Genomic DNA, 12,023 nt, shown 5'->3' on the forward strand with positions numbered 1-12,023 from the left:
TCTGGCTTGGGACCTCCTCCCCGGCCCGACAGGTCCCTGGAGAGACTCTTGGGAGCAACCTCCCTTTCCACTCAGAATCCTGTGTAGCCAGGTTGGGCTGTGCTGTGGACATCGGGTTCACGATCGTCCCCGCTAGAACCCTGAGTCCTTCCTTTGAGAGTTCCTCCGTCACATGGGCTTTGGGAGGGAACATCGTAACCGAACCCTCCCTCCACTTCAGGGCCCCCATGCCGGTGTCCCCTCTTTGGAATCCTCACTCAGTTCTGAATTCACAGTCCGTCTCAATGTTGACTTTGGATCACTGCCTGTGGCTTCAGCTCATTCACTGACATCCCTTCCTTTCCACCCACAGATCAAGTGCAAAAACTGCGGGGCCTTTGGGCACACGGCCAGAAGTACCAGGTGCCCCATGAAGTGCTGGAACGGAGCCCTGGTTCCCCAGACCTTTGGGAGAAAGGAAGGGAAGGAAAACCTGAAACCATGGAAGCCCCAGGTTCGAGGGAACCCTGGGCCCTTGAACAAGGAAAAGGGAGAGAAGGAAGAGAGACCGAGGTGAGCAGTGGGAGGGGTTTTCACCATCCTTAGGGTACTGCCACCTAAGGACACGGTGTCTCTGCACCTGCACACCGTGTGCCTTTCCGTCTCCGGGACAGGGAAGGAACGCTGCAGAGAAACAGACCAGAGCTCCGTGTCCTCCTGGGTTCCCCACCCAGGAGCTCCTTTGGCTCTGGGAGATTCAGGGACGGGGGAGAGGCGGGGCCGCTTCGTGCAGGTTCCCCATGACAGGGGGAAAAGCAACGGAATCCAAATGACAGTCCTTACTTGGGAAGCCTAGAGGGCCACCGGCAGGATGGGAAGGTTGGCACATGAGGGAAGGTGCAGAGGCGGAAAGGGCACAAAAGTTCCATTTATGTATCACAAAACACAGAACGGGACTGGGCCCCAGCCAGGGTTCTCCCTGTCTCCTGGGGAGAACCGGGGGGCAGGGCCTGAACTTTTTCTCTTCTGCAGGCAACAAGACCCGCAGAGGAAGGCTCTCCTCCAGATCTTTTCCGGGACACCTCCGGAGAAGCAGCCGCCAAATCGAAAAGCATCCATGGAATCTTGTGATTATCTGAGGGTGAGTGTCACCCTGGGCCCCTGGTCTTTTTCTCCTCTAGGTCACCCTGGTTGATTTCCTTTCAGGTTCCCGTGTGCGTGAGGGGATCGGGGAACCCCTCCTCCCTGCCTTCTTGGGGTCAGGGACTCCACGATCCTTCCAGGTCCATTTGATTCCAGGTGAAGGCATCTGAAGGTGCCGTATTTGCTGTTGCTTTCTCTCCGTGCAATGATGGCAAGCCTGCCAACAACATCTTCCTAGTGGCCTGAGGAAATTAGTCCCTCAGGGGCCCCAAACATGGAGGAGGCTCACCCCAGGAACATGCATGTTTTCAGAAAAGACGTCCTGGGGACCCTTGAGCCACCAACCTGCCTTCAGAAGGGCATTAGTCCGTCCCACTTCACGGAAGGCTGAGTGGAGGCGCTTTGATCCAGTGAATGCCCAAGACACAGTCTTCAGAAAAATGGTATTCTTAGACCATAGCTCGAGAGTGCATTTTTCATGGGTCTTGTCCCGATCAGCACTCACGTTGAGGATCTGTCCCTACTTCCAAGGACCGCCTGTCCATACCGTATTAAGAATTTCCTGCTGTGTGCACCTCGTCATTGGATGTGGTTGATTTCCATGTTGGCTCCATGCCGAGGAACCTCTAACGTGTGTGGTCTCCTTTCTTTCAGGTTGCAAGCAGGCCAATGCCGGTGCACACAGCCAATAAGAGGCCACGCGTGGACCCTGCCCTCACTGATGGCTCAGCTACCAAAATGTCTGACACGGTATCCGTCTTGGCTTCGCTGTCTCCCCTCAGAAAAGCCAGTCCGAGCTCCTCGTCAAGTCTCCGACCGAAGGAACGACAGACAGGGTCTGTGGCCGACATCCCTCAGCCGGGAGTCAGGCAGCAGGGCCCGGAGCCTCTCGTCGTGGTGAAGCCGACACACAGCAGGCCTCAGGGTGGCCGCCGAGAAGTTCCCCAGGCTGCCTCCAAGCCCCACGGCCTGATCCGGGTCATCAGCCCCCAGGCACAAGACAAACGTCCTGCGGTGACCTCACAGCCCTGCCCACCAGCCGACACACACAGCTTGGGCCTCGGCTCCAATCTCAGTTTCAGGCCAGGAGCCAAGAGACCTGCCCAGGCTCCGACTCAGGCTTGCCTGAACTTCCCCAAGAAACCGAGAACGGGTCCCTTCCAGATGCCCGAAAATGCCATCCAGGGAGGTGAGCTGGGGGCCCCGGAGACTCTCCAACCTCCGCCAGCTGCAACCGAACTCAGACCAAGTCCGTCGCCCCAGATGAGCAGGGGGACACCCGCCCAGGTGCCCAGCAGCGACCGGCAGCCTCCGCGCAGCAGACCTTACCTGCCTACTGCCCAGGCCTGCACCATGTCCCATCACCAGCGGCCAGCCACGATGGGGCCCAGCCTCTCAGAATGCTCTTCCGGAGACTGGAAAACGGATGGTGGAGCTCCAGCCTCCTGACAGCTCCCTCGTTTCCCTCTCCTGAGGAGCCGGGAGACTTCCTCTCTCACAGCCCTCACGTCTCAGAGAAGTCTGAGGCTCCCTGTGTTCCTGTCCCGCTGAGTGTCCTCTATGAGGACCTTCAGGTTTCCTCCTCCTCAGAGGACAGCGATTCTGACCTGGAGTGAGACTACAGGTGGCCGGGGCTCCATTGCACCCAGCTCCCGTGACTCGGAGGGGTCTGTGGGACTGAGGAGCACGGAGCAGAGAGCAGACTGTGTGTGGTGACTCCCAAGCTCCCCGGCTGTGGTGCTTCTGTGGATGTTGGAGCCCAGGCCAGGCAGGGACCACATGCAGAGACTCTGCCTCATCGAATTCTGGTGAGGGACATTGTAGTTCGCAGGGCTCTCCGGAAACCCGCCACCAGAAGCTTCTGTGCCAGTGATTCGTTGCCTCAGAAACTGGGTGACGGCGACGCGCGGGAGTCAGACTTCCGCTGTGATGTCAGTAGGAAACTGGGGAATGACTGTGTGTTTGCTCTCTAGATGGCTGAATCAGGGAACAGTTAGGGAACCCTGAGAGATGCAGGCCTTCAGCTGTGCCCCGCCCTGACAGCAGTGTTTTGGACGCTGTGAAGCGTTCTGCGCATAGCGTTCTTGGGGTGTTTCCTCAGCCTGGAGAACTGGGCTCTGGAATGCCGTTGGAAATAGGTGTGTTTAATTTGTTTTGAAGTGAATAAAATTCTCAAAAAGATGACGTACTCTCTTTCGACTTTCATTCCGTGTTTGTGTGTAACTGATTTTCCAAGGGCTTGAAAATGTCTTGACTTGTCAGTAATCCAAGTCCTTATGTCTCCGAAACAGAGTTGACTGAGGGGACCGCAGGTCTTCGCAGGACCTGTGACTTCTTAAACATCCACAGGGGCAAGAGAACCTCAGCCCCACTCTACCAACACGCACCTAGTCAAATTCCACCAAGTGAATCTCACGCACGCTAACACGTGGGGAGCGTTGCTTGCACCACGAGTCCCCATTTGGCTCAACGCGATGCCACGTGTGGGGTTCAAACTGTGACGGCCCCCATGAAGTGGTTTCCGGATGTGCGTATGAACGAGGCACACTTTCATTCGCCAAGTAGAACCCAGTAAAGCTGAAGTAAACTCCCAGATTTGGGATGTACTTCAGAGGTAGAATATTCGTCCCGTCTTCTTTCCGGATGCCTGAGCACCGGGCCTTTCCATGCTTCTCCCCCGATCCTAAGAGTAGCTGAGGTCGAGACTCACTGAAAGCTCTAGGTAAAGATATCCCACCATGCACAGGCTATCTCCGTTCTCTGACCTGGGAACAACTCTGACCAGGATTCCACATCTAGGAGGCCTGGGAACTGAGTGGGATTTTCTGAGCAATGCCAAATGGCTGCTCCCTTTCCGCCGCCGTTGAGGGTCGTTACCTTGGTTGTCCAGATCACCTAGAAACTATCAGTATCCAGAATCAACAAGATCAACTCTCTGCTCCTCTGACAGCAGAAGGAGCATGACCAAAATGAACCAAAGAGCGTGGCAGGAAAGGATGTGACCGGAAAGCTCAGAGAACAGCCACAGGGGGATGTAAGCAGGCGTTCCCACCTGATCATGAATAATTAATGAAGCGCAAATCCAGGGGGAATCGAGTTTCAGCAGGTGCAACTCATCCAACGGGAGATCGCCGGAGGGCCAACAAGATTCAGCAACTGAGAGTCGGGTGTAGTGTCAAGTGGGACGCGACTGGTTCCAAAGCTCTAGAAGACCATGGGGTCACTTGGACCACGTGAGAAAATGCCCCCAGTGTGCTGGTTCAGCATTCTGACTCCTGCCTGTCTCTTCCCGCCCAGGGAACGTGGACCCTAACTTGTGCAGGTGCAGATGACGAAGAGCAGAATGAGGGGACGCGGCACCCAAGTTCCCCGACAAGAGAGTTCCACAGAAAGTCCGCTGGATCTTCGCAAATCCAGAGAAATGGCAACGGGACCCAAGGACATAGAGCCCCACCGGTGTCCTGGAGACTCTTCAGGCATAACGCCTGGAGCCGCAGGACGAGCTGAAAAAGGAGCCAGGCACCGAAGGACAAAGCGGTGTTGACGTTCTTCATCTGGGTTTCCCAGTGCAGTCCAATTCACGGTGGTTTCCAAGGGCCTCCTGGAGGAGAAAACACGTGAGGGTGTGGTCAGGGTTTTCTGCTGACACACTTACCGTGGGGAAGAAGGAGAAGCTCTGAAGATGGATAACGACCGAGATTGCATGTCAAGGTGTACCTCCTTGATGACACTGAGGCCTACGTTGAAATAGAGTGAATATGGTCCAATTACACTGTGTCTATTTTAGCACCTTGTTTAAAAAAAAAAAAAAAAAAAAAAAAAAAAGATGTAAAACAAGACAGGGGTACGTGCACCAGTAGTACATACCTGACGGGAAACATCTATTCTTCAAAGCTTGCGGCTGTACAGGTAGGTTTCAGAATGTCTGTCCATAGTGAACATCGTCTTAGAGGGGGCTGGGCAAACAGAGCTTTCCAGGTCATGTAATGGGATTCAGTTGATTAGGTTAGGGTCCGTTTCGTGTCAGGGGTCCAGAGGCAGTATAAAAGGCAGCCTGGAAAGCAAAGGTCCCTCTCTGCCCCTTCCTCCGGCTTCCTGAAGGCTGCACCGCTTCCAGCAGGGCTGCTCCAGCACCTGCCCATCTGAGCGCCAGCGCACCTGTTCATCTGAGCGCCAGCCGAGGAAAGAAAGTAGACCTGTAATTTCAGGTAAGTTTCCCTGAACGACTGTTTGTTTCGCCTAATCCCTGAGGAGTTGGGGGAAAAGAGACAAAGGAGAGTGAAAGAAACAGATCACACTGGGGCTCGCTGATGGGGTAGGATGTGTTCTCCTTATCCGTAATTCTTGGAACAGAAAGCGAGAAAACATTTCCATCTCCGTGCCCGGGATAAGAGCCAGATGGAAATGCAAAAAGAAATGTACTCCAGCACGCTGAATTGGTGGGTAAATGGAAAAAGAACTTTGGAAAAGGGGTGGTTTGCCCTTTAGCCATGCAAGAGATTCATATGCCACTTGTTCAGCGTTTGTTTAGATGAATTCGTATGGCGTGTGTAAAATACCAGAAAAATAAATAAAGAGGGGCTGGAGCTAAAGCCAAAAAGACAGAGCAGGAAAGACCATCACCTGCTAGTGTGGTAGAGAGGGAGATAACTTCTCTCGATGAATTTGTGTTTGGAAGTTGCCTAGTGAAACGGCAAGAGTAGCGATTTGAGTTATGATAGGAAGCATCCCTTATCCCTGACTTCAAGCAGACCTGCCAAGGGGTGACATCGGCCATGCCCTGTAGCTTCGATTCTTTTGTCCCTCAGGGGAGAGAGAATCATTGTGTCTTCTACTGGAGTGAATGGTGAGAGACCTAAGTCCAGTCTCCAGAATCAGTTGTTTGGGTGGGATTGAAATCTCAACTCCAACTCCACATACCTAGGCCGTGGGCCGTGTGGCAGGCCAGGTTTACTCTTGGACCAGGTGGTCACGGCAGAGGAACACACAATATGTGAGGATGCACACACCACATTGTGATCCACAGATTTGACCGACGGGTGGTGAGGTCTCCTCATGACCACACCGTCATGGAATTAGCTGGGGGTTTCTTGTGGGTGTGTGAATATCCAGTGTGCCTAACCATCGCTTTTCGTGTGTTTGTGTGTGATTCAGGTGACCCAACCATCAACCCCGGAAAAAGGCGGCCATAAAACGCCCAGGAGACGAAGATGATGGCACGTCGTGACCCCAAAAGTGGGGCAAACAGACTCGTGAGAGCCCAGACCCTCCAGAAGCAGCAGAGGGCCCCAGTTGGGCCAAGGGCTCCCCCACCCGATGAAGAGGATCCCAGGGTACGTCTAGCCCTGGAATCTTTTGGGTATCGAGGGGGGAGGAGCGGGCGAGTGTCACACGGTCCTCAGAGACTGGGTTGGATTCCAAAGAGTTCTGCCAGCACCACCCGGGTTGCTTTTCCCATCCAAGGTGGGCCTGGCTTGGGACCTCCTCCCCGGCCCGACAGGTCCCTGGAGAGACTCTTGGGAGCAACCTCCCTTTCCACTCAGAATCCTGTGTAGCCAGGTTGGGCTGTGCTGTGGACATCGGGTTCACGATCGTCCCCGCTAGAACCCTGAGTCCTTCCTTTGAGAGTTCCTCCGTCACATGGGCTTTGGGAGGGAACATCGTAACCGAACCCTCCCTCCACTTCAGGGCCCCCATGCCGGTGTCCCCTCTTTGGAATCCTCACTCAGTTCTGAATTCACAGTCCGTCTCAATGTTGACTTTGGATCACTGCCTGTGGCTTCAGCTCATTCACTGACATCCCTTCCTTTCCACCCACAGATCAAGTGCAAAAACTGCGGGGCCTTTGGGCACACGGCCAGAAGTACCAGGTGCCCCATGAAGTGCTGGAACGGAGCCCTGGTTCCCCAGACCTTTGGGAGAAAGGAAGGGAAGGAAAACCTGAAACCATGGAAGCCCCAGGTTCGAGGGAACCCTGGGCCCTTGAACAAGGAAAAGGGAGAGAAGGAAGAGAGACCGAGGTGAGCAGTGGGAGGGGTTTTCACCATCCTTAGGGTACTGCCACCTAAGGACACGGTGTCTCTGCACCTGCACACCGTGTGCCTTTCCGTCTCCGGGACAGGGAAGGAACGCTGCAGAGAAACAGACCAGAGCTCCGTGTCCTCCTGGGTTCCCCACCCAGGAGCTCCTTTGGCTCTGGGAGATTCAGGGACGGGGGAGAGGCGGGGCCGCTTCGTGCAGGTTCCCCATGACAGGGGGAAAAGCAACGGAATCCAAATGACAGTCCTTACTTGGGAAGCCTAGAGGGCCACCGGCAGGATGGGAAGGTTGGCACATGAGGGAAGGTGCAGAGGCGGAAAGGGCACAAAAGTTCCATTTATGTATCACAAAACACAGAACGGGACTGGGCCCCAGCCAGGGTTCTCCCTGTCTCCTGGGGAGAACCGGGGGGCAGGGCCTGAACTTTTTCTCTTCTGCAGGCAACAAGACCCGCAGAGGAAGGCTCTCCTCCAGATCTTTTCCGGGACACCTCCGGAGAAGCAGCCGCCAAATCGAAAAGCATCCATGGAATCTTGTGATTATCTGAGGGTGAGTGTCACCCTGGGCCCCTGGTCTTTTTCTCCTCTAGGTCACCCTGGTTGATTTCCTTTCAGGTTCCCGTGTGCGTGAGGGGATCGGGGAACCCCTCCTCCCTGCCTTCTTGGGGTCAGGGACTCCACGATCCTTCCAGGTCCATTTGATTCCAGGTGAAGGCATCTGAAGGTGCCGTATTTGCTGTTGCTTTCTCTCCGTGCAATGATGGCAAGCCTGCCAACAACATCTTCCTAGTGGCCTGAGGAAATTAGTCCCTCAGGGGCCCCAAACATGGAGGAGGCTCACCCCAGGAACATGCATGTTTTCAGAAAAGACGTCCTGGGGACCCTTGAGCCACCAACCTGCCTTCAGAAGGGCATTAGTCCGTCCCACTTCACGGAAGGCTGAGTGGAGGCGCTTTGATCCAGTGAATGCCCAAGACACAGTCTTCAGAAAAATGGTATTCTTAGACCATAGCTCGAGAGTGCATTTTTCATGGGTCTTGTCCCGATCAGCACTCACGTTGAGGATCTGTCCCTACTTCCAAGGACCGCCTGTCCATACCGTATTAAGAATTTCCTGCTGTGTGCACCTCGTCATTGGATGTGGTTGATTTCCATGTTGGCTCCATGCCGAGGAACCTCTAACGTGTGTGGTCTCCTTTCTTTCAGGTTGCAAGCAGGCCAATGCCGGTGCACACAGCCAATAAGAGGCCACGCGTGGACCCTGCCCTCACTGATGGCTCAGCTACCAAAATGTCTGACACGGTATCCGTCTTGGCTTCGCTGTCTCCCCTCAGAAAAGCCAGTCCGAGCTCCTCGTCAAGTCTCCGACCGAAGGAACGACAGACAGGGTCTGTGGCCGACATCCCTCAGCCGGGAGTCAGGCAGCAGGGCCCGGAGCCTCTCGTCGTGGTGAAGCCGACACACAGCAGGCCTCAGGGTGGCCGCCGAGAAGTTCCCCAGGCTGCCTCCAAGCCCCACGGCCTGATCCGGGTCATCAGCCCCCAGGCACAAGACAAACGTCCTGCGGTGACCTCACAGCCCTGCCCACCAGCCGACACACACAGCTTGGGCCTCGGCTCCAATCTCAGTTTCAGGCCAGGAGCCAAGAGACCTGCCCAGGCTCCGACTCAGGCTTGCCTGAACTTCCCCAAGAAACCGAGAACGGGTCCCTTCCAGATGCCCGAAAATGCCATCCAGGGAGGTGAGCTGGGGGCCCCGGAGACTCTCCAACCTCCGCCAGCTGCAACCGAACTCAGACCAAGTCCGTCGCCCCAGATGAGCAGGGGGACACCCGCCCAGGTGCCCAGCAGCGACCGGCAGCCTCCGCGCAGCAGACCTTACCTGCCTACTGCCCAGGCCTGCACCATGTCCCATCACCCAGCGGCCAGCCACGATGGGGCCCAGCCTCTCAGAATGCTCTTCCGGAGACTGGAAAACGGATGGTGGAGCTCCAGCCTCCTGACAGCTCCCTCGTTTCCCTCTCCTGAGGAGCCGGGAGACTTCCTCTCTCACAGCCCTCACGTCTCAGAGAAGTCTGAGGCTCCCTGTGTTCCTGTCCCGCTGAGTGTCCTCTATGAGGACCTTCAGGTTTCCTCCTCCTCAGAGGACAGCGATTCTGACCTGGAGTGAGACTACAGGTGGCCGGGGCTCCATTGCACCCAGCTCCCGTGACTCGGAGGGGTCTGTGGGACTGAGGAGCACGGAGCAGAGAGCAGACTGTGTGTGGTGACTCCCAAGCTCCCCGGCTGTGGTGCTTCTGTGGATGTTGGAGCCCAGGCCAGGCAGGGACCACATGCAGAGACTCTGCCTCATCGAATTCTGGTGAGGGACATTGTAGTTCGCAGGGCTCTCCGGAAACCCGCCACCAGAAGCTTCTGTGCCAGTGATTCGTTGCCTCAGAAACTGGGTGACGGCGACGCGCGGGAGTCAGACTTCCGCTGTGATGTCAGTAGGAAACTGGGGAATGACTGTGTGTTTGCTCTCTAGATGGCTGAATCAGGGAACAGTTAGGGAACCCTGAGAGATGCAGGCCTTCAGCTGTGCCCCGCCCTGACAGCAGTGTTTTGGACGCTGTGAAGCGTTCTGCGCATAGCGTTCTTGGGGTGTTTCCTCAGCCTGGAGAACTGGGCTCTGGAATGCCGTTGGAAATAGGTGTGTTTAATTTGTTTTGAAGTGAATAAAATTCTCAAAAAGATGACGTACTCTCTTTCGACTTTCATTCCGTGTTTGTGTGTAACTGATTTTCCAAGGGCTTGAAAATGTCTTGACTTGTCAGTAATCCAAGTCCTTATGTCTCCGAAACAGAGTTGACTGAGGGGACCGCAGGTCTTCGCAGGACCTGTGACTTCTTAAACATCCACAGGGGCAAGAGAACCTCAGCCCCACTCTACCAACACGCACCTAGTCAAATTCCACCAAGTGAATCTCACGCACGCTAACACGTGGGGAGCGTTGCTTGCACCACGAGTCCCCATTTGGCTCAACGCGATGCCACGTGTGGGGTTCAAACTGTGACGGCCCCCATGAAGTGGTTTCCGGATGTGCGTATGAACGAGGCACACTTTCATTCGCCAAGTAGAACCCAGTAAAGCTGAAGTAAACTCCCAGATTTGGGATGTACTTCAGAGGTAGAATATTCGTCCCGTCTTCTTTCCGGATGCCTGAGCACCGGGCCTTTCCATGCTTCTCCCCCGATCCTAAGAGTAGCTGAGGTCGAGACTCACTGAAAGCTCTAGGTAAAGATATCCCACCATGCACAGGCTATCTCCGTTCTCTGACCTGGGAACAACTCTGACCAGGATTCCACATCTAGGAGGCCTGGGAACTGAGTGGGATTTTCTGAGCAATGCCAAATGGCTGCTCCCTTTCCGCCGCCGTTGAGGGTCGTTACCTTGGTTGTCCAGATCACCTAGAAACTATCAGTATCCAGAATCAACAAGATCAACTCTCTGCTCCTCTGACAGCAGAAGGAGCATGACCAAAATGAACCAAAGAGCGTGGCAGGAAAGGATGTGACCGGAAAGCTCAGAGAACAGCCACAGGGGGATGTAAGCAGGCGTTCCCACCTGATCATGAATAATTAATGAAGCGCAAATCCAGGGGGAATCGAGTTTCAGCAGGTGCAACTCATCCAACGGGAGATCGCCGGAGGGCCAACAAGATTCAGCAACTGAGAGTCGGGTGTAGTGTCAAGTGGGACGCGACTGGTTCCAAAGCTCTAGAAGACCATGGGGTCACTTGGACCACGTGAGAAAATGCCCCCAGTGTGCTGGTTCAGCATTCTGACTCCTGCCTGTCTCTTCCCGCCCAGGGAACGTGGACCCTAACTTGTGCAGGTGCAGATGACGAAGAGCAGAATGAGGGGACGCGGCACCCAAGTTCCCCGACAAGAGAGTTCCACAGAAAGTCCGCTGGATCTTCGCAAATCCAGAGAAATGGCAACGGGACCCAAGGACATAGAGCCCCACCGGTGTCCTGGAGACTCTTCAGGCATAACGCCTGGAGCCGCAGGACGAGCTGAAAAAGGAGCCAGGCACCGAAGGACAAAGCGGTGTAGACGTTCTTCATCTGGGTTTCCCAGTGCAGTCCAATTCACGGTGGTTTCCAAGGGCCTCCTGGAGGAGAAAACACGTGAGGGTGTGGTCAGGGTTTTCTGCTGACACACTTACCGTGGGGAAGAAGGAGAAGCTCTGAAGATGGATAACGACCGAGATTGCATGTCAAGGTGTACCTCCTTGATGACACTGAGGCCTACGTTGAAATAGAGTGAATATGGTCCAATTACACTGTGTCTATTTTAGCACCTTGTTTAAAAAAAAAAAAAAGATGTAAAACAAGACAGGGGTACATGCACCAGTAGTACATACCTGACGGGAAACATCTATTCTTCAAAGCTTGCGGCTGTACAGGTAGGTCTTAGAATGTCTGTCCATAGTGAACATCGTCTTAGAGGGGGCTGGGCAAACAGACTTTCCAGGTCATGTAATGGGATTCAGTTGATTAGGTTAGGGTCCGTTTCGCGTCAGGGGTCCAGAGGCAGTATAAAAGGCAGCCTGGAAAGCAAAGGTCCCTCTCTGCCCCTTCCTCCGGCTTCCTGAAGGCTGCACCGCTTCCAGCAGGGCTGCTCCAGCACCTGCCCATCTGAGCGCCAGCGCACCTGTTCATCTGAGCGCCAGCCGAGGAAAGAAAGTAGACCTGTAATTTCAGGTAAGTTTCCCTGAACGACTGTTTGTTTCGCCTAATCCCTGAGGAGTTGGGGGAAAAGAGACAAAGGAGAGTGAAAGAAACAGATCACACTGGGGCTCGCTGATGGGGTAGGATGTG

General features: G+C 54.8%; 1 protein-coding gene and 1 pseudogene across 1 annotated transcript; both read left to right on the forward strand.

Annotated features, from left to right (window-relative positions):
• The first annotated feature begins 352 nt into the window (after window positions 1–352).
• Window positions 353–2,738, forward strand: LOC139361559 (protein FAM90A5-like; annotated as a pseudogene).
• A 3,594-nt stretch (window positions 2,739–6,332) lies between these two features.
• LOC139361558 (protein FAM90A5-like) lies at window positions 6,333–9,329 on the forward strand. Its single transcript, XM_071090143.1, has 4 exons — window positions 6,333–6,455; window positions 6,943–7,142; window positions 7,602–7,710; window positions 8,367–9,329. The coding sequence occupies exons 1-4, from the start codon at window positions 6,333–6,335 to the stop codon at window positions 9,327–9,329; spliced, it is 1,395 nt and encodes a 464-aa protein (XP_070946244.1).
• Window positions 9,330–12,023: the final 2,694 nt, after the last annotated feature.

This window comes from Macaca nemestrina, unplaced genomic scaffold (genome assembly GCF_043159975.1).
Source record: "Macaca nemestrina isolate mMacNem1 unplaced genomic scaffold, mMacNem.hap1 Scaffold_606, whole genome shotgun sequence".
In the NCBI taxonomy this organism is placed as follows: Eukaryota; Metazoa; Chordata; class Mammalia; order Primates; family Cercopithecidae; genus Macaca; species Macaca nemestrina.